At 50.1% G+C, this 20,402-nt stretch overlaps 1 protein-coding gene across 4 annotated transcripts in view; it reads right to left on the minus strand.

The window, feature by feature from the left end:
* Positions 1-5,788: 5,788 nt before the first annotated feature.
* OGDH (oxoglutarate dehydrogenase) overlaps positions 5,789-20,402 on the minus strand; it is a 73,262-nt gene continuing 58,648 nt past the window's right edge. For 3 of the 4 annotated variants that reach the window (XM_057732219.1, XM_057732221.1, XM_057732220.1), the window contains 13 exons: positions 15,642-15,821; positions 15,152-15,304; positions 14,281-14,383; positions 13,982-14,110; positions 13,477-13,627; positions 13,082-13,209; positions 12,749-12,927; positions 12,202-12,273; positions 11,484-11,612; positions 10,830-10,902; positions 7,329-7,492; positions 6,983-7,137; positions 5,789-6,885 (listed from right to left, as the gene is read on the minus strand). In XM_057732219.1, coding sequence (XP_057588202.1) covers positions 6,765-6,885; positions 6,983-7,137; positions 7,329-7,492; positions 10,830-10,902; positions 11,484-11,612; positions 12,202-12,273; positions 12,749-12,927; positions 13,082-13,209; positions 13,477-13,627; positions 13,982-14,110; positions 14,281-14,383; positions 15,152-15,304; positions 15,642-15,821 — 1,737 coding nt within the window. In that variant the 3' untranslated portion in view covers positions 5,789-6,764. Of the gene's footprint in view, positions 6,886-6,982; positions 7,138-7,328; positions 7,493-10,829; positions 10,903-11,483; positions 11,613-12,201; positions 12,274-12,748; positions 12,928-13,081; positions 13,210-13,476; positions 13,628-13,981; positions 14,111-14,280; positions 14,384-15,151; positions 15,305-15,641; positions 15,822-20,402 lie in introns of those variants that run through there. The other variant, XR_009053238.1, reaches the window with a different exon arrangement.

Raw genomic sequence — 20,402 nt, forward strand, 5'->3', positions numbered from 1 at the left:
GAGTCTCTGGAGGTAGTGCAGCCCTGCCAACACCTTGCATTCAGACTTTGGCTTCTATACTGTAAGAGAGTGAGTTCCTGTGGTTTGTGGTACAGTAAGTCCTCTATATATGAACAAATTCTGTTCTAAGAGCACGTTCATAAGTCTAAAATTTGTTTGTAAGTCCAACAAAGTTAGCCTAGGTACCCAACTGACACAATCGACTATATGTTACTATACTGTAATAGGTTTATAATACTTTTCACACAAATAATATGTACATAAAAAACAAACATTAAAGAAGACATTTTTTAATCTTACAGTACTTTGAAAAGTACAGTAGTACAGTACAACAGCTGGCATACAGGGGCTGGCACGCATGTTCACATCTTTGAAAGTTCGCAACTTGAAGGTTCATATGTGGGGGACTTACTGTAATTTGTTATGGCAGCCACTAGAAACTCATATGCAGTGCTCCTCTGGTTCTCAAAGTTCTCCTTTCCTGCAAAATGTCCATCAGTGTCTCCCACCTAAAACTGGTGTGCAGACCATCCTTCTGGGACTGCTCATATCCCTGGAGCCACCTCCCCTTTCTCCAGACTGGCTATTCTTCCCCTATCCTCCCCAGACACCCTGACTCAGCCCATGCTATATGTATATATATGATGTCATACCTAGAGCAACCACTTAAACTATACCATAGATAAATACCAGCGGTCAAAAACATCATGGATTTTAAAAATGAAATTATAAAAAAATTATAACCCACAAGAGGACAGGGGAAAAAAGGATAGAAATAAAGAACACAAACAGAAAGCAAAAATAAAATGGCATACTTAAGCCCTAACTTAGTAACAATTACATTAAAAGTAAATCTTCTAAATATACCAATTAAAAGATGGAGATTGAAGAGTGGATAAAAAAATATGTGACCCAACCAAATACTATCTACAAAACACTCAAAAAATAACTTGTAGGCAGATTGAAAGTAAAAGAGTGGAAGATATCTATGTATCTATGTATATATCTATACACACATATACATATATACATATACATATATATGCAAATATTAATCAAGGGAAAGCAGGAGTGGCTATATTATTATCAGATAATGTAAACTTTAGAGTAAAGAAAATGACCAGAGTCAGAGAGGCACATTGTATAATGAAAAAAGGGTCAGACTTCCCTGGTGGCGCAGTGGTTAAGAATCTGCTTGCCAATGCAGGGGACGCAGGTTCAATCCCTGGTCCAGGAAGATCCCACATGCCAAGGAGCAACTAAGCCTGTGTGCCACAGCTGCTGAGCCTATGCTCTAGAGCCTGTGAGCCACAACTATTGAGCCCACGTGCCACAACTATTGAGCCCATGTGCCACAACTACTGAAGCCCGTGCATCTAGAGCCCATGCTCTTCAACAAGAGAGGCCACCTCAATGAGAAGCCTGCGCACTGCAATGAAGAGTAGCCCTTGCTTGCTGCAACTAGAGAAAGCCTGTGCGCAGCAACAAAGACCAAATGCAGCCAATAAATAAATACATAAACTTTAAAAAATAAAGATAAGACTAGAAATCAATGACTCTGAAAACAGAAAAACAATAGAGAAAAATCAATGAAACAAATATATGGCTCCTTGAAAAGATCAATAGCATTGACAAACCTCTAGCAGGACTAACAAAGAAAAGGAAGAGAGAAGAAATGAATTACCAATATCAGGATTGGAATAAGGGAAATCACTACAGGCCCTGCAGATATGAAAAGGATAATAAAGAAATACTATGAACAACGCTACACACATAAATTTGACAACTTAGAAGAAATAAATAATTCCTTGAAAAGCACAATCTACCTTAACTCAACCAATATGAAATAACTATTTTAATAGTCCTATAATTATCAAGGAAATTGAATTCATAATTTAAAAACTCTAGAAAAATAAGTGTCCAGGCCAAGATGGTTTAACTGGATATGTCTACTAAATATCTGAAGAAAAATTAACACCAGTTCCACATAATTACTTCCAGAAAACAAAAGAAGATAAGATTCATTTTCTGAATCCAGTATTACCCTGATACCAAAGTAGACAAAAGATGGTACAAAAAAAGAAGACTACAGACCAATATCTCTCATGAATATAGATGTAAAATCCTTAACAAAATATTATCAGATAGAATTCAGCAGTATATAAAAAAGAATTATACACCCTGACAAAACGGGGTTGGTTCCAGGAATCCAAGGCTTGTTCAATGTTCAAAAATCAGTACAACAGACTAATGAAGAAAAAAATCATATGATTGTATCAACTGATGCAGATGAAGCATTTGACAAAATTCAACACCTATGTGTGGCAAAAACTCTTGAGAAAAATAGTAATATGGGGGGACTTCCTTAACTTGATTGAGTATCTATGAACAACCTGCTGCTGACATTACACTTAATGATGAAAGACCAAATGCTTTCTCCCTAAGATTGGGAAGAAAACAAGGATGTCTTCTCTCACTGCTCTTATTCAACATAGTGCTATAAGTTCTAGTCAGTGCAATAAGGCAAGAGAATGGAATAAAGGGGATCTAGATTGGAAAGGAACAGATAAAACTGTTCCTATTTGGAGTTGCTAAACCCTGTTCTAAAGACTAAACCTCTGGACTAGGGGGAGTGGAGAAGGGAAATCAGAACCGCAAGTCATGAGATGGAGAAAGGCCCAGCACAGAGGAAAGGGGTGTGTGTGTGGGGGGTGAATTCCCTGGAGGTGCAGTGGTTAGGACTCCACGCTTTTACTGTCAAGGCGTGGGTTCAATCCCTGGTCGGGGAACTAGGATCTGATGACCCACTAGGCCAGGAGAATTAAAAAACGAACAAACAAACAAACAAACAAAAAACAAAAAACAAAAAAACCCACAGAGAAAGAAAGAGACAGACCCCAGAGCTTACCTTAGGTGGCCATACCTGACCAGGGTGACAAGTGGCAAACCGAGTCTCCTGGTCCCGGGGTACTCAGCCGACTTTTCTGTCTTGGTGTTTCCTGGAAGGTCAGGGCAGAGGGGGTGCAGGGAAAGGACACTGGGGTGCTGTTTGTCCAGGCCAAGGACTGCCAATGGCAGGGAGATCCTGGGCTGGGGTCCAGTTCTGCACTGGGGACACAGGGCGGTCACCCACCCTCTAGCATATGGGGGAGGTGGGATGGGAGAGGGCATAAGGGTTGGGGAGGCCATCCCAGCCCCTCCCCAACCCAGGCACACAGGGGTTAATCAAAGCTGGGGTGGGAGAGGGGAGGGGCAAAGGGAGGCCCTGGGGGGAAGGGGAGGCCTTAGAGGAGGTTGAGACCCTGGTTAAAGGTGGTCAAAAGGTACAAACTTCCTGTTATAAAATAAATATTCATGGAGATGTACAGCATGCAGTTAATAATACTGTATTGCATATTTGAAAGTTGCTGAGAGAGATCTTAAATGTTCTCACCCTGAGAAAAAAAAATTGAAACTATGTGTTGACATATGTGAATTAGACTTATTGTAGCGACCATTTCACAATATATACAAGTATCGATTCATTATGTTGTTTAATTTTATTGGATTATAGTTGATTTGCAATGTGTTAGTTTTAGGTGTACAGCAAAGTGATTTAGTTATACATATACATACATTCATATACATCATTCTTTTTCAGATTCTTTTCTCATATAAGTTATCACAGAATATTGAGTTCCCTGTACCATACAGTAGGTCCTTGTTGCTTTCCAATCATTACGTTGAAACTAATATATGTTACATGTCAAATATATTAATTAAAAAAAGCGCCAAGAGGGAGCTGAGGTCCTGGGGGAAGGTGATGAGCCTGTGGGGGAGGGGTCTGCCCTGGTGGGAGTGAGGCATTAGAGGGAGGTGAGGACGTGGGGGAGGGGTAGACCATAGTGGAGGGGCGAGGTCCTGGGGGTGAGGCCTTAAGGGAGGAGCGGAGCAGCCCTGCCGGAGGGGTCCTGGAACCCCATGCATTTCAGGATGCCATGAACTGGTGTGGCAGCTGGGACTCCCAGGGGACAGGAGAGCTGGGGGAAATGTGAGAAGTGTGGCTGGCTCTGGAGTCCAGTCCCAGTTGAACACTACCCTAACTGGGAGCTCACTGCCCCAACTAACTGAGGGCAGAAATAGGTTAGACATTGATTCCAACTCCACTTCCACTGGAGATGAAATCACCCCAGTGGGCGGACACTGGACACAACAGGGCGAACTATGGGTGAGGCCTCAGCCTCACCTGCGCCTCACTGCGAGCGCCTCCTCCTGCCAGCCTCGGCTCCTTGGTCCAGGCCACCTGTTCCAGGGTGGAGGAGGACGACACATAGCTCTCGCTCCTGGGGGCTGCCCCTGGGAACAGCCCCTCCCTCCCGTGGGGCATGCGGACCCTATTCCTGCCACGTTCACAGGTGTGGGTGTCAGATGGGCCTTTATATCCAGAAAGGCCAAGATTCCACATCAAGGGGCCCAGGCACACTCATGTGTACAGATGCTTATGTGTGCATGCACACACGTGCACATGCTGACATGCACATGCTCTCACACACGCGTCCAGGTCCTCCGGAAGTCCCGTCTAAGCACAGAGGCTGCTTAGACTGTGAGGCTTTGTCCCCTCCCCGTCGCTCTTTTCCAATTTTAGGAAAGGGGTGACTGAGAACTGAAGCACAACAGAGCTGACCAGAGACGCGTTTGTCCGGCGGGCGGCCCAGCGTGGTCTGATTGGCCCCTCATCTGCAGACCCACGCAGAGCTGTGGGAGTGGGAGAGGCCTGCTGAGTCCCTCGCCCCATTCCTGTGGCCCCAGCTCCTACGGACAGGCTGGTGGTGGTGACTCCTGGGAGCCTGGGACTCCTTCAGGCGCCCCTGCAAGAAGTGCCCAGACCCCTTGGGCTCTTGGCTCCCCAGTGCCCACCGACCAGATGGGAGACAGCAAGAGGTGAGGGCTCAGCTTCCATCTCCTGTTTCACCCCCATGTGCTCTGGATCAGGGTGAAGGGTGGAGCCCTAACTCACCACACAGAGTGCCAGGTGGGGACAGCTGCCCCCCTCAGAGCACCAGGAGTCTACCCAGGGAAAGGGGCTCCTGACTCATGTTCAACCTTTTAGCTCTAACCTGCCTGGCTGACCGCATCAGGGGACACAGGGATGGGGGGCTGGTTTTGCAACACCCACAGAAGCATAGGGGCAGGTGACAGCTGCTTCCCTGCCCCTACCTGCCCAAGGCATGCCACGTCTGGAGGACCTTGGGCAAGCCACAGGACAAAATGAGGACATTCCTTCAAGGACAGGGGACCCAGGTGTGGCCCAGAGGATGGGGTGAACCTCTGGGGGGGGCCCACTGCTGGAGGTACCCCCGTGTCCACACCCGGGCCTTTCCCTGAGCTCTCCTTCAGTGCTGGGACATGTCCACCCCCCAGGAAACCAAAGCTGGCTTGTTGTGGGCTCATGGCAGCGGGGCTCTGGTCAAGAGGGGGCACGGCTGGCTTCGCTCCAAAGGTCGGATGCACTGCCTGGGCTTCCGCAGGAGCTAACAACGTCCTAGGGTGAGCCCACCACGCACACTGGCTCGGGCACAGACTGCAGACTGCTTTTTAGGGTGGTGTGCTGGGGGACCTGGGAGCAGAGGACACTCAGAAACCGGGGTCCATCAGACACAATCTGCAGTGATGGTGATGGGAGGCCGGGCCAGAGGGAGGACGGTGGCTCACCCACCCCTGGGCTGCCCCACACCTGCAGGCCCTGCAGTGAGGAGGGGCTGCTTCCCAGGCTGGGGTGAGCAGAAAGAACGACACCACACAGACAGGCCCAAGGATAACTTAGTTTATGGGTCAAGCCAAATGCAATGCAAAGTTGTTTGTGTTATTCTTTTTTAACCAAAATAAATAAACCAGATTTGTCCCTGCGATGGGTCAGGGGAGCTGGCCCCTCGGCCTAGTGCTGCCCCTCACTCCTGCCCCTCCCGTCCCCCTTCTGACCAGCTTTGGCACAGCAGAGAGAAGAATGCTTCAGAGTCTCCATCGTGTTGAAGGGAAAGAGGAAAGGAGGTGGAGCTGGAGGTGAAGGGAGAGCAGGACCCAGACGAGCAGCCCGCGCCCAGCCCTGGAGCCCCGAGCGGGCTTCCGGGCCACGCACACCCTGAGGGCCGGGTGCCACCAGCCCCAGGCGGTGGAGCACGCATGGCCCCCTGCGCACGGCCTGGGACCCTCTCCACGGGTGGAAGTGGACACTGCAGAGAGCGGACCCGCCCTCTCTGTGCCAGGTCAGTCTCAGGCCATCTCCCACCAGCATACCCCAGCAGTGCCCTCAGTTTGCTGCACGGTGAGGGTCCTGCCAGAACCCACCCACCCCACAAAGCCTCTGACAGTGATGGCTCCTCCAAGGGGTCTGGGGCTCCGCCTGGGGAGAGGAAGCCACCCCAGTCCAGATGCAGGAGCCCCCGAGCTGGGTGACAAGGACTGCCCGCACGTGGGGATGCCACGTGAGGCCGGTCCTGGGGGTGAGCTGAGGGGTGGGGGCAGATCTGACTCTCCCAGGACACCTGCGGGGGCGCCCGCTCCTCCTCCCGCTCCCCACTGCCTCCGTGAAGGCTGCTCAGCCGGACAGAAGTCACAGAGCCTGGGGAGCATGTGGCCTGGGGGGCGGCAGCCTAACTCCTAAGTGAGCGGGGCATGTGCGGTGCGGGGCCGGGCAGAGGGGTGGGCAGCGCGGAGGCACTCGTCTTTAGCTGAGAAGCGAGGGGCAGTCGTGAGGTGGAGGGCGGCCCGAGCAGCCCAGGCAGCATTTACGAGAAGTTTTTGAAGGCGTCCAGGTCGAAGGCCGTGTCCAAGAGGCGCTGCAGCTCTGTGAGGTGGGTCTTCTTGTTGCCGGTGGCTGGAGCTGCCGCTGGGTCCCGGCCAGCGTACCTGAGGGGAGCAACAGTGAGTGTTGACAGCGAAGCCCACTGAGCGGCCCGGGCCTCGTTCACCTCCCCGGGCCCCAGCCAACGGCCCGCGGCCTCACCACACAGGCTTGGCGCGGTTGATGGTGGTCCGCAGCCTGGGCTTCACGTAGTCGTAGTAGCCTTGGTTCTTGTGCTCCTCCTGGCACCAGGCCAGCTCGGCGTGGGGGTACTTCTGCACCTCCTGCAGCAGGAGGTCGAAAGGGAAGGGCGACAGCTGGGGAAAGAGAGAGAGGAGCTCCTGTCAGGAGAAGATGCTCAGAGTGGTGGGCGAGGCTGGTGTCCTAGAGGGGCTGGTGTCCCAGGTGCGGATCCCTAAAGGTTGTTCCAGAAACTCTGGGAAAGCTCTGGGGCCCGGACACCTGGAGGAGGAACGCCGGCACTGGCCTGGGCACCACCTGCCCTCACCTGCTCGATCCTCGTGATGGCCACCTGCCCTGCCATGTCCCGCGCTTTGCGCTCTCGGGTGAGGTCATAGTACACTTTGCCGGTACAGAAGAGCAGTCTCTTGACGTTTTCTGGGTTCTGGGTTGCAGGGCCATCTTCTGGAATCACCCGCTGGAAGTGGGTTCCTACAAGAGAGTCCCCATGGCCGGGGGTCTGCTTGGACCTGGCTGAGGGTGTCCAGGGCCCTCCCTCCACGAGATGGAGCTGCGCCACGGCTGACACCAGAACACGCGGCTTCTGAGGGTTAGGATGCGTCCCCTCCCGCCAGCCTGTGATGCCCTTGAATTAATCCACACCGAGAGAGCCTAACAGGGACTGTAGGCAAGGCCAGCCTCAGAGAGCAAGTGACATCAGTTCATTCTTCAGAACGACCTATCTCAGACTGCAGGGACAACTAGGTCTAGTAGAGCATCCCATGACCACTCTGCTCAGACTCTTCAGGAGTTTACAAATACTAAAACTTCCCACACTGGAAACTGCAGCAAATATTCAGATGCTCACGGCCAGGACCATTCCCCTGGGAACAAGGCCGCTTCAGGAAGCTGTGTTCAAAATGAGGGGTTCACTTAGTGACACAGAAGCAACACACAACATGCTCACATTCATGCTACACACAAATGCTAGGATTAGAAGGAAACTACCTTCACACAAAAAAGGCCAAGTATGAGAAACCCACCACAACCATCATACTCAATGGTGAAAGACTGAAAGCATTTTCTCTAAGACGCAAATAAGGCAAGGATGTCCATTCTCACCACTTCTGTTCAACTTAGCACTGGAATTTCTAGCCAGAGCAATTAGGCAAAAAAAAAAAGAAATAAAAGGTATCTAAATTGGAAAGGAACAAGTAAAATTATGTTTGTTTTATATGTAGAAAACTCTAAAGACTTCCACACACACAAAAAACCTGTTAGAACTAATAAATGAGTTCAGCAAAGTTACAGGATAGAAAATCAACACTCAGAATTCAGTTGTATTTCTATGAAGAATCTAAAAGTTAAGAAAAAAAATTTCATTTAAAACAGCATGAAATAAATAAAATTACTTAGGAATAAACTTAACCAAGAAAATGAAAAACTTGTACACTGAAAACTACAGAACATTACTGAAAGAAATTAAAGGAGATACCAATAAATGGACAGTCATCTGTGTTCATGGACTGGGAGACTTAATACTGTCTTGAGGTTAATACTACCAAAGCAATCTACAGATTCAGTGCAATTCTTATCAAAATTCCAATGACATTTTTTGCAGAAATAGAAAAGTCCATCTTAGAATTCATGGAATCCCAAAGGACCCTCAATTGCCAAAACTATCTTGAAAAAGAAAAACAAAGCTAGAGGACTCATGCTTCCTGATTTCAAAATTTACTACAAAGCTGCCATATCAAAGTGTGGTACTGGCATAAAGACAGGTATATAGATCAATAGAAGAGAACAGAGAGCCCAGAAATGAACCTTCACATACATGGTCAAATGATTTTGACAAGGGAACCAAGACTATTCAACGGGGAAAGGACAGTCTCTTTAGCAGATGGTGCTGGGAAAACTGGACAGCCACATGCACGAGAAGCTGGACCCTTACACCATACAGACACACTAACTCAAAACGGATTAAAGACTTAAATACAAGACTGAAATTATAAAACTTAGAAGAAAACACAGGGCAAAAGCTTCGTGACATTGAATTTGGCAGTGATTTCTTAGATGTGACTCCAAAGGCACGGGCAACAAAAGAAAAAACAGAAAAAGTGGACTTCATGAAAATTTAAAAATTTTGTGCATCAAAAGACAACACACAGGGATTTCTTTGGTGGCCCAGTGGTTAAGACTCCACGCTCCCAATGCAGGGGGCACAAGTTCAATCCCTGGTAGGGGAACCAGGATCCTATATGCCTCACGGTGCGGCAAACAAACAAATAAATGGGCCTGGGGGCGGCTGGAGGGGGATAACAATACACAGATGGAAGAAAATAGTTGCAAGTATCATCTGATAAGGCATCGATGACCAGTAAATACAGAGAAATCTTAGAACTCAACAACAAACAACCCAATTAAAAAATGGGCAAGGACTTAATTAGACATTTCTCCAAAGACAACAAACAGATGGCGAATAAGCACATGAAAAGACGCTCAACATTACTAATCATTAGGGAAATGAAAAATCAACACTGCAATGAGATACTACTTCATGGTCACTAGGATGGCTATTACAAAACAAAAACAAAACAAAAAAACAAAAACAGACAACAGTAGTGTTGACAAGAACGTAGAGAAACTGGAACCCTTGTGCATTGCTGGGAACCACTATGGAAAATGATACCGTATGCCTGAGGAATTACCATACGACCCAGCAATCTCCTTCTATATACCCAAAGGAACTGAAAGCAGGGTCTTGAAGAGAGATTTGTACACCCACGTTCACAGCAGCATTGTTCCCAACGGCTAAAATGTGGAGGCAACCCAAGTGTCTATTGACGGATGAGTAGATAAACAAAAAGTGGTAGATACACACAATAGAAGATTATTCAGCCTTAAAAAAGAAGGAAATGCTGACCCATGCTACAAGAGGGATGAACCCTGAGGATACTGTGCTGAGTAAAATAAGCCAGTCACAGACAAATACTGTATGATTCCACTTATATGCAGTTCTTAGAGGAGTCAAACCCATAGAGACAAAAAGTAGAATGGTGGGTGCCAGGGACTGGGGTAGAAGGGGTGATGCGGGAGTTGTTTAATGGGTGCAGAGTTTCAGTTTGGGAAGATGAAAAAGTTCTAGAGATGGACGGGGTTGATGGCTGCACAATGATGTGAATGTGTTTATTAATGCCACTGAACTGTACACTTAAAAATGGCTAAGATGGTAAATTTTATATTATGTATATTTCACCATGATAACAAAAAAAAAAAGGGGGAAGAAAACAAAAGTAGGGGATTACCTTGACCGAAGACTAAAAGGGGCTACATGGCTGGGAGCAAGTGGGCTCCCCTGGCCCCGTAAGCCTGGGTGTGTGGGGCTGCTGTGTGCTGTGTCAGCCGAACGCTGTCTGCTGTCTGGGTGGAAATCTCAATGCTGTGGGCCTCACCTCACACCACTGAGCTGGCATGTTATGTGGCAGGCCCTACCCACAGGTGCCTTTCCTCTGTCCCTGGCAGTCAGCTGCCATCAGCGCCTAGGAGCAGTGCCCAGGCAGCAGCGTGGACTCTAACCTCAGACCATTTCACTGCCTCTGAAAGAGTTCTGGGGGTGCACCTGGGCAAAGACCACAGACCCTGGTGGGACACAAGACATGCTGTTTGACCAATATGCACACAAGCTCTGACATTCAGGCTGTTGTGTTCAGTGGCCTTTATCCAATGACCAAAAATGTGCCAAGGACCACAGTGAAACTGACAAGTTATAAGCCCCCCATAGCGTAGCAGTTAAGACCCCCCTTCAAATGCCCACCCCTATCACACCTACCTGGAAGCATCTCATCAAAACTGGATCTGGCCTCGGGGTGCCGCAGCAGGGACTTGGGGGTGAAGATGATTAACTGAAACACAGAAGCACAGGCTCATGATGGACCAGGTTCTAAGGATTTCTAGAAGGAGAGCTGACAGCAAGGGGCTGCCCAGGCTTTGTCCTCAGAACAGGCACCAGTGCTGCCCTCCCAGCTCTATATCAGGGGAAGCTGCAGGTCAGAGGTGAAAAGAGGAGGAAACAGGACGATGCTGTTTCCCCTCATCCCCTCTCCTCCGCATCCACTCCTCCAGGGCCCGCGCCAGCCTGCTCGGAGCCCTGGGCGCCCCCTACCCTATACCTGGGAAAGACTCCTGAGCCTTTCCTGGGTGTTCCCGCCTGTGGTGTCCCATGGGCCTGCCTGGCCCTGCAGCAGCAGGGGGCATTCTCCCCTTGGACCCTTCACATACACTCCTACTCACCCTTCAACACCCTGCCCAGGAGCCTGCTTCCTGGAGACCCCCTGCTCCCTAGGCCCCTGCGGGGGCTCTCCTCTCCCTCAAGCTCAACACGCCACCACCTACAGCCACTCGCTCCTAAGTCCACCCTCTCATTGGGCTGGGGCCCTGGAGTCCTCAGGCCAGGCCTCTCTGAGCTGGGACACCCCCGACTGACCGGCTTCCGGAAAGGCAGGAGAATCTGGCGACGCAGCACATGGAAGAAGTTGCCAGGGGTGGAGCAGTTGACAACAACCCAGTTGCAATCGTACAGCTGATTTATGTCAAAGTTGGCTTCCTTAAGGTCCTGTAGCAAAGAGGGAAAGGGCCAGAGGCCAAGAGGCACTGAGCACCCTGTTGTGGGTGGCATCCAGAGGGCTTCAGGAGGCACCCGGGCCCCAGCCTCAGGGCGCCACAGCTCCCTCGGAGACGCACACACAGGGGACACTGACGAGAGCTCAGCCAGCCAGCCTGCCCCATGCCCTGAATGGGACTCTCAGTCCCACGTAATCCCTTTTTCTCTGAAAACTACTGCCTGGGCTGTGATGGATACAGGTTTTACCTAACACCAATTCTGATTTTCCTTAGAAACTCACCCCCAATAGTCTCCTTTCAGCTCTTAAAGTTTCACTAAAATCACCCTAGAGTTCTTTCCTCTAAAATGTTTGCCTGAATCAAAATACAGACAATATTATTCCTAAAAGCTTCTGCAGCTTTCAGTTTTTCTAGAGCAGCAGGGGGTAACAGGAGGTGGGCCGGCACTGCCTTTTGTGCTCTGAAGAGGCCTCTCACTTTGAGGAGACCAGCAGGCTTGGGGCCCACCTGCGACTCCTGAGAGGGACAGAGCAGTGGTGCTATCAGAGCTGCCGGCAGATGCCCAGGGGGTGGCTACTCACCGGCAGGACGTCTGGGTCGTCATTGCACATCTGCAGGAACCGCTCTGGCCTGGCAGAGGAATGTTCTGGGCCCTGGAACCAGACACACAAGTTACAGATCAGGAACTTCCCCCATGCTGACAGCTGCATTTGGTACTTCTCTTCCTTAACCAACTTGCTCATTTCTGGTCTGAAAAACACCAAATTATCTCTTTCCTGCTGGCAGTTCAATTCCTTCTCCTCCTACCTATGGAGTGTGGAGGGGGCGTTTCCACATCAGGACAGGACCCAGCGCTCCTGGTTCCTCACGGTTTCCAAACCCAAGTCTTAAGAAAGTCCCACACAAAGACTGGGGGAGGAGGGAGGGAAGAGAGCAGGGAATGCCTGAGCCTGGGAGGTCCCTGTCTGCACCCCCACTTCTCATAGAGAACTGAGCAGGACCTGCCTCTTGCCTTCCACGGGCGGTGGGGAGCACCAGCAGAGCCTATACCGTGCCAGTCTCAGGTCAGGGTCCTAGGCAGGCCCTTCCCACACCCTAGGTCTGCTGGGGAAGAGGCGGGGGGCTCACCATGCCCTCCATGCCGTGGGGCAGCAGCAGCACGATGCCGTTCTGCCGCACCCACTTGGCTTGTCCTGGGCAGATGAACTGGTCGATGATGCACTGGGCCGTGTTGTGGAAGTCTCCAAACTGGGCCTCCCAGAGGACCAGGGCGTTAGGACTGGCCATGGCAAAACCCAACTCAAAGCCTGCAGAGCAGGAGGGAGGGAGAAGACCGGATGGGAGTCAGCTGGTGGGCGGGAAGGAGGGGGGAGGGAGGGGAAGGGGTGGCAGGGGAAGCAGTGGGGCGTCGGGGGTGGCTGGGGAGGGCAGGGAGGAGGGCCTTGCGGGTCAGGCGCTCACCCAGGACCCCGTACTCGGACAGCGAGCTGTTGCACACAGTGTAGGGGGCCTGGTTGGGCCAGAGGTGGTTCATGGGGATGCAGGTTCTCTTGTCCACGTTCTGGTCGTGCAGCACGTGGTGGCGATGGCTGAGGCAGAACAGCACAGGTTAGAGGCAGGAGCTGGCCCTGCACGCTGCTCAGTTAGACCCCACGCACTGCAGCCACTGGGAGTACAAAGCCCAGATCTAAACGGAAGTGTCTAATCAGAGCAGCGAAAGGCTGCTTCCAGGCCTGAGGCAATGGGATCTAAGGACCATTTCCTGGCGGTGATTTTCTTCTGGGAGAGGAACACCAAAGCGCTTCCCTTCCATCTCCTATGCTTCGAAGGGCCCATGAGGACACCGAGACCGTTACCTAAAAGTGCCCCGCTCCACATCCTGGCCGCTCAGCCGGATATGGATGCCCTCCTTGAGGAGGGAACCGAAAGCCATGTACTCCGCCAGAGCCCAGTCCACGGTCCTGTTCTTCACCAGTTCCCCACGGGTCTTCAGGATCCGGCTCAGCCCTACAGAGACAGGTGCTCACCAGCTGCCCCACACACCCTCTTGGGACAAGAGCTGAGCTTCCTTCGGTCCCAGCTTCTTGGAGGTCTGATTCGGTGGGAGAGTGGGGAAGGGAGCTGAGTGGAGACCAGGCCAGAGAGCCTGGGACATCCCATCCCTTCCTCCACTGCTCTGCTGGCTGAGGATCACACCAGGGCGGGTGTGAGGTGAGGAGAGGGCTTCCCTCATCCAACCCCCCCCCCACCCCCCCACCAACGAAGCAGGGACCTGAGGTGGGCGGTGACCAGTCTCATGCCAGAGGGACGTCAGCACAGGACCTGGCCCAACACTTCCAAAGGTCCGGGTGGTGCCCTTACCTCCGTGAATAGTGAAGTTCTCCACAGGCACGGAGCTGGCCACATTCCCAATGTGCGTGAGAATATCCTCCGTCAGGCCCGTGGAGGGGCAGGTCATGCTCCTGGGCTGCCCATCCAGGGTGAAGAAGCCTAGGAGACGAGGCGTAAGCTGATACTCGGCTGCCGCTCCTCAGGGAAACGTGGACACGTGAGACGCTGTGGCGCGGGGGCTGGGACCGAGCGCAGCCGTTGGGGCCTGATTCCCGCAGGGATGCTGTGGGGGGCGGGGGTGGGGCTCACTGGCCGTGTTCCTCACTCACCAGGCCAGGGGGAGTCCAGCCAGTGCTTGATGTGCAAGATCTTCTCGTCCTTGGACCTGGCGAAGGCCTCCTCACAGATCTTGTCGTACTTGGAGATTTCCTCCTGGAGGGTCGGGCACGACACAGCCATCAGGGCCACTCTGCACAGGGCACACCGGCCACACGGGCAGCACACGCCTGCACGTCCCTACTGCAGAGTCCCTCAGACTCCAGTGGCCTCCATGCCTTCTCCTCCCAACATGCGTCACCTCTGTGAGGTCTGTGGGAAGCCTGCATTTTACTGTTTTCCTTCCCGTCGCTTCTTCTCCATAGTTGCTGGCTACAGGTCCTGCTCAAAGTTGGAACCCTGTTCCCCACCCCCACCCCGCCATATTCTTTCTGACGAACTGGTCCAGCTCTTATGGCTCTGAGCACAGCCCCAGGAGGACTGAACCCCGAAGTGCGATCCTCAGCACTCGCCCCCGATCTTCCCATACTTCCGATTCCTCCTGCCCATAAACAGCCTGCTCCTCTCTCTCCGTCACGCTGCAAGGGCCTCCCCACTCAGAACCAGCCAGAACTGCCCAGGTCACAACAGGACCTTTATGAGTTGGGTCCCTCATCAGGCTCTCACTCCTGTGCACTGGACTCTGTAAGCCAAGCAGGCCACTGTCTCATGCCATAGGGCTCTCAGGCCCCGCCTCCTTCACAGAACTCCTCAGTAGCCCAGACCCTCCAAGAAGTTATGCACCGAAATGCTGGAGCTGTAAATATTTCACATGTTCTCACTTGGATCCTAATTACTCTGCAAAAGCAAGCACTGGCCCTGCAGCGGGCCTTCTCCATCCCTCCTTGGCTCTGAAAGGCCACTGGGACCAGAGCCGGGACATACCTCATACTCGGGCTGGTTGACCACGCCCTGTGACACCAGCAACTCGGCGTACTTCTGCAGCACGGGCTTCTGCTTGCGGATCTGCTTGTACATGAGTGGCTGCGTGAACATGGGCTCATCCATCTCGTTGTGGCCATTGCGCCGATAACACACCTGGACACAGCCGGGAGACGCCAGCATCAGGGACGATGTCGCCCAGGACCCAGGACCCAAGACCTGCCCCATTTCTCTTACGTTACACCTCAGTTTACCTCCTCTAAAATTAGCTCCTCTCTCTCTCTCCTTCACACATTAGAACTGCTTTGACTGTCATATGAGATGAACTCTGAGTGACCTGGGACTATCTCAGGACAGGACCCCAACTACCTTCTTCCCCTGGTTGACTCACCCAGGCTGAAGACGCACGAGTTCTCAGGAGGGGCAGTGAGGTGGCCCCTGGCCCTAGGGAGCCCTGACCCCTCTTTTCAGGACACAGGCTAAGGTCACTCACCAGGTCCACCACCACGTCCTTGTGGAAGGTGCTCCTCCACTCGGCTGCTACCTTGCACACGTACATGACTGCCTCCGGGTCATCTGAGTTCACGTGGAAAATGGGGGCATTCACGACTCGAGCCACATCGGTGGGGTAGGGCGAGGAGCGGGCCATGCGCGGGTCTGTGGTGAAGCCAATCTGCAAGGGACACACAGCTCCGCCAGGGGGCTTGGGCACACTGCTGGGGTGTGGGCGGGGCAGAGGTAGGGCCAGGCAGAGGTGGGGTGGGCCAAGGCAGGCCCATCCCCTGGCCAATGGCAGGGTGGAGCCAGGAAGGGGGTGGAGCCATGGGCAGGGCAGGAATGGATGTATCTGAGAGTGAGGGCGGGGCTAAAGGCAGGCAGGGCGGAGCCAAAGGCCATTTGCTGTAGGTCACTTGGCTGCACATGACCTACTCTAAGACAGTCCCCAAAGGGCTATTTTTTAAAAAAACTGTTTTTTTTTCCTATTCTGGCAACAAGATTCATACATGTTCAACAGAATTTGCAAGACAGTATAAAAAATTAAAGTCATCTATATTTTATCAGGTTCAGTGTAAATATTTTGCTGTTTTCCTTTCCTGATGATTTTCTTTGCATGCATACATATGCAATATAAATATAAAATTTCAGATCATATTATTTCTATAATTTTGCACTTTGTTCACTTAACATGAGCAGTTTTTTCTTTGAAAAGAAAATTTAAAGGCCTCACCACTTACATGTACTAAAACTTAATCATATATTCGTAATTTTACAACCTGCATTTAAAAGTTTGGTACTTCAAACATATAGAAAGTATGATAACACTATAATGATCCCCTATGAACTCACAACCCAACATGAACAAATCTTAACAGTTTCAGGACTTTTTATACCTTTCTGCTACAGTTGGCCCCCACACAGGGAGCACGGCCCTGAAAGTGGAGGACATAGTTTCCAAGTGTTGTTATATGTATTCCATATGTCCATAAACAATATATTGTATCTTCTTAGGTTTACTGGTCACAAAAATTTTCATATCATTTCACACTTATGAAAAAGTTGAAAGCATACAGAGAACTCCCAGTCTTTACTCAGTTGTTGTGGTGCACAGGCTTAGTAACTCTGCAGCCTGTAGGATCTTCCCAGACCAGGGCTTGAACCTGTGTCCCCTGCATTGGCAGATGGATTCTTAACCACTGCACCACCAGGGAAGTCCCAGCCAGAGCAATTTAATATTACAGAATACTGCCATGTGACCCTCAGTATACACATTCTATCAACTGTCCTAATGATGTCCAGCCTTTCTTGCCTTAGTCCCGAATCCAATCCAGCACATCACCCTGCGTTACTTGTCACCTCTCTCTAGTCTGCCTTAATCTGGAAGGCCCCTTGCTTTTCTTGGTTTTTCATAGCACTGACATTTTGGAAAAGTATTTCCATGCCTTTTAAACCATAGACATATACACTCTGTGTACCTTACATAGAGCATCATACTCTATATGCTACGCAAATCATTCGCAATTTGCTTTCTGTTCAATATTTATATTCATGGTTCATCATCCAGGTTGAAACATGTACCTCTACTTCCCGTAGTACAGCTTAGTAAAATCTAAGCACTGAATAGTATATACCACAGTTCATTTATCCATGCTCCTGTTGGTGAACATTTAGTTGTTTCCAACTTGTGGTTAATACATTGTTACTGTACACATTCTTACACAGGTTTTGTTTGTTTTTAATTTTTGGCTGTGTTGGGTCTTCGCTGCTGTGCGCGGGCTTTCTCTAGTTACGGTGTGTGGGGGCTACTCTTCATTGCAGTGCACAGGCTTCTCAGCGTGGTGGCTCCTCTTGATGCAGAGCACAGGCTCTAGGCATGTGGGCTTCAGTAGTTGCGGCATGCAGGTTCAGCAGCTGTGGTGCACAGGCTTAGTTGCTCCACGGCATGTGGGATCTTCCTGGACCAGGGATCGAACCTGTGTCCCCAGCATTGGCAGGTGGATTCTTAACCACTGCACCCCCAGGGACGTCCCTCTTACAGATTTTCTTCAGAAAACACCGAGTTTATCTGCAGTGCTCCTAAGAAGGGAAAACTAAGCCACAGGGTCTGAGCACTGCACCTAAATACCATCAAGAGCTCTCCAAAGTGGCTGTGCTACTCACTCTCCTATTAGTAGCATGAGCACCCTGCATTTCCACTCACCATATTGTGACTGTTTCCCCAGGATATTAAATATTTTAATGATTATATAATACTGCTTACTATGGCTCTGCCAAAATTTATATAGACTTTTTGTTTTTAATTAATTAATTAATTAATTTTTATTGGTTGTATTGGGTCTTCGTTGCTGCACGCGGGCTTCCTCTAGTTGTGGCGAGCGGGGGGCTACTTTTCATTGTGGTGTGCGGGCTTCTCATTGCAGTGGCTTTTCTTGTTGTGGAGCATGGGCTCTAGGACCTGGGCTTCAGTAGTTGTGGCATTCAGGGTCAGCAGTTGTGGCTCACAGGCTCTAGAGCGCAGGCTCAGTAGTTGTGGCACACGGGCTTAGTTGCTCTGCAGCACGTGGGATATTCCTGGCCCAGGGCTCGAACCCATGTCCCCTGCATTGGCAGGTAGATTCTTTCTTTCTTTCTTTTTTTAAATAAACAAATAAATTGATTGATTGATTGACTGATTGATTGGCTGTGTTGGGTCTTCACTGCTGCACACGGGCTTTCTCTAGTTGTGGAGAGTACGGCTACTCATCATTGTGGTGTGTAGGTTCCTCACTGTGGTGGCTTCTCCTGTTGCAGAGTATGAGCTCTAGGCGTGTGGGCTTCAGTAGTTGTGGCACATGGGCTCAACAGTTGTGGCTCATGGGCTATAAAGTGCAGGCTCAACAGTTGTGGCTCATGGGCTTAGTTGCTCCGAGGCATGTGGGATCTTCCCGGGGTGGGGATCGAACCCGTGTCCCCTGCCTTGGCAGCCGGATTCTTAAACACTGGGCCACCAGGTAAGTCCCTAGACTCTTTGGTTTTGATAAACATTCTTATTCAAAAATATTTAGCATCTGATGGCTTCCTTAGAAGGAAAATTTAGAAGCAGAAATCCTACGTATGCTCTTAGAGAAACAAGAGCCTTAGCAAAGCAGGCCTTTCCTTTCCTGTTACACATCTTACTGACCCCACGTCATGACTGACGGTATCAAAAACAGTAAAAAGATTAAAGAAAACATTAGCAAAACTGTAGTTCTTACAGAAGTCTGAGAATTCTTTATTTATTTATGATGAATTGCTTTTACATAAACTCCTTTATCACACTGACTAAAGAAAAGATTAGAAGTAGTCAGAAACTGATGAGAACATTAACAAATGATGTACCAAGGAGAATTCTGATGAACACTGACAACTTACAGAGACCCTGAACAATCCCATGGTCCATCTGAGTCTCCCCACTGGGAAATGAGAGTAGGGACCAGGTAAGACAATGATCACAATATGCAAGGTACAGCCGGAACCTCACAGAAAGTGAACTGCTTCGAAGTTTTGAGACCCCAGTCCCCTGGCTGCCCTCCCCAATATCCACCACTGTTACCAACGTCTGTATCTTTAAGCACATATGGTAGGTGTATGCGCACCACACACGTGCGTGCACGTACACACACACACCGAGATGGAGCTGTACTCTACATTTTGCTCTGTACTTTTTTTCCCCCACTTAATGCATCTTATAGATCATTTCAACAGGATCTACGTATAGATCCCACTCTTTCACGTGGTTTTATTACACTGTGGTTGCAGTTAACATACATTAGTGCTTATTTATGGGCCAGGCACTATTCTGAGCATTTCATGTATATTAATTAATATGTATTAATTCATTTAAGCCTTGTTAACACATGTATGGATATATCATAAATTATTTAACCAGCTTCCTACTGATGTAGTGGTAGAGTTTTGATTTCTAGTCTTGCTGCTGCGGTGACAGCTTCCCCACAATGCCCCTTCATGATTATTTATTTATTTCAGTTTTGTTCGTTTATTTTTTCTTCCAGTTTTACTGAGACATTAATTGTGCAGCAGTGAGATATATATATATATATGTATATATATACTTTTTTTTTTTTTCTTCTTTTTGAGGTGGGGGTGCTGCACTGCACGGCTTGTGGGATCTTAACTCCCTGACCAGAGACTGAACCCGGACCCCAGCAGTGAAAGCACCAAGTCCTAACCACTAGACCGCTAGGGAACCCCCAAGTGATATCTTTAAACACATCTCTCAGTAGACATTTGGGAGTGAGTGTACTAGTAGGAAAACCCCACAAAATGGAACTGCTGGGACAGAGCCAGAGGGGACCCTAGAGCCAAATGGTCTATCCTGGCTGGAGCCCTGTCTGCTTCAACCCTGTAGCTCTGTTCCCGGCTGCCCCCGTCCGCGGCACTATGTCTGCTCCCACACAGGCCTGGCACTCTGCAGCCTCCAGTGCTACGGCATCAACTGGCAGATGCAGCTGGGTGGGCCTGAGGGCCCCGGATTTGGCTACTTAAGGCCCTCACCCAGCCCGGCGGACTATGCACCTTCTTCCCTGTCCCCTCTTTTCAGTGCCTTCCCCACCCTATTAAATTTCACCAGGTGCAAAGAAAAAAAAGAACAGGCCTGACGGTTGGAAGTTCTTTTCACTCAACCAAAACCTGCTTCCTGGTAACTGCTACCCATTGGTGCTGCCTCTGCCCATCATATTCCCTGCGTTGTGAATCATTCATGTATTTGAAAACAGCT

This window comes from Hippopotamus amphibius, chromosome 4 (assembly GCF_030028045.1).
Source record: "Hippopotamus amphibius kiboko isolate mHipAmp2 chromosome 4, mHipAmp2.hap2, whole genome shotgun sequence".
NCBI lineage: Eukaryota > Metazoa > Chordata > Mammalia > Artiodactyla > Hippopotamidae > Hippopotamus > Hippopotamus amphibius.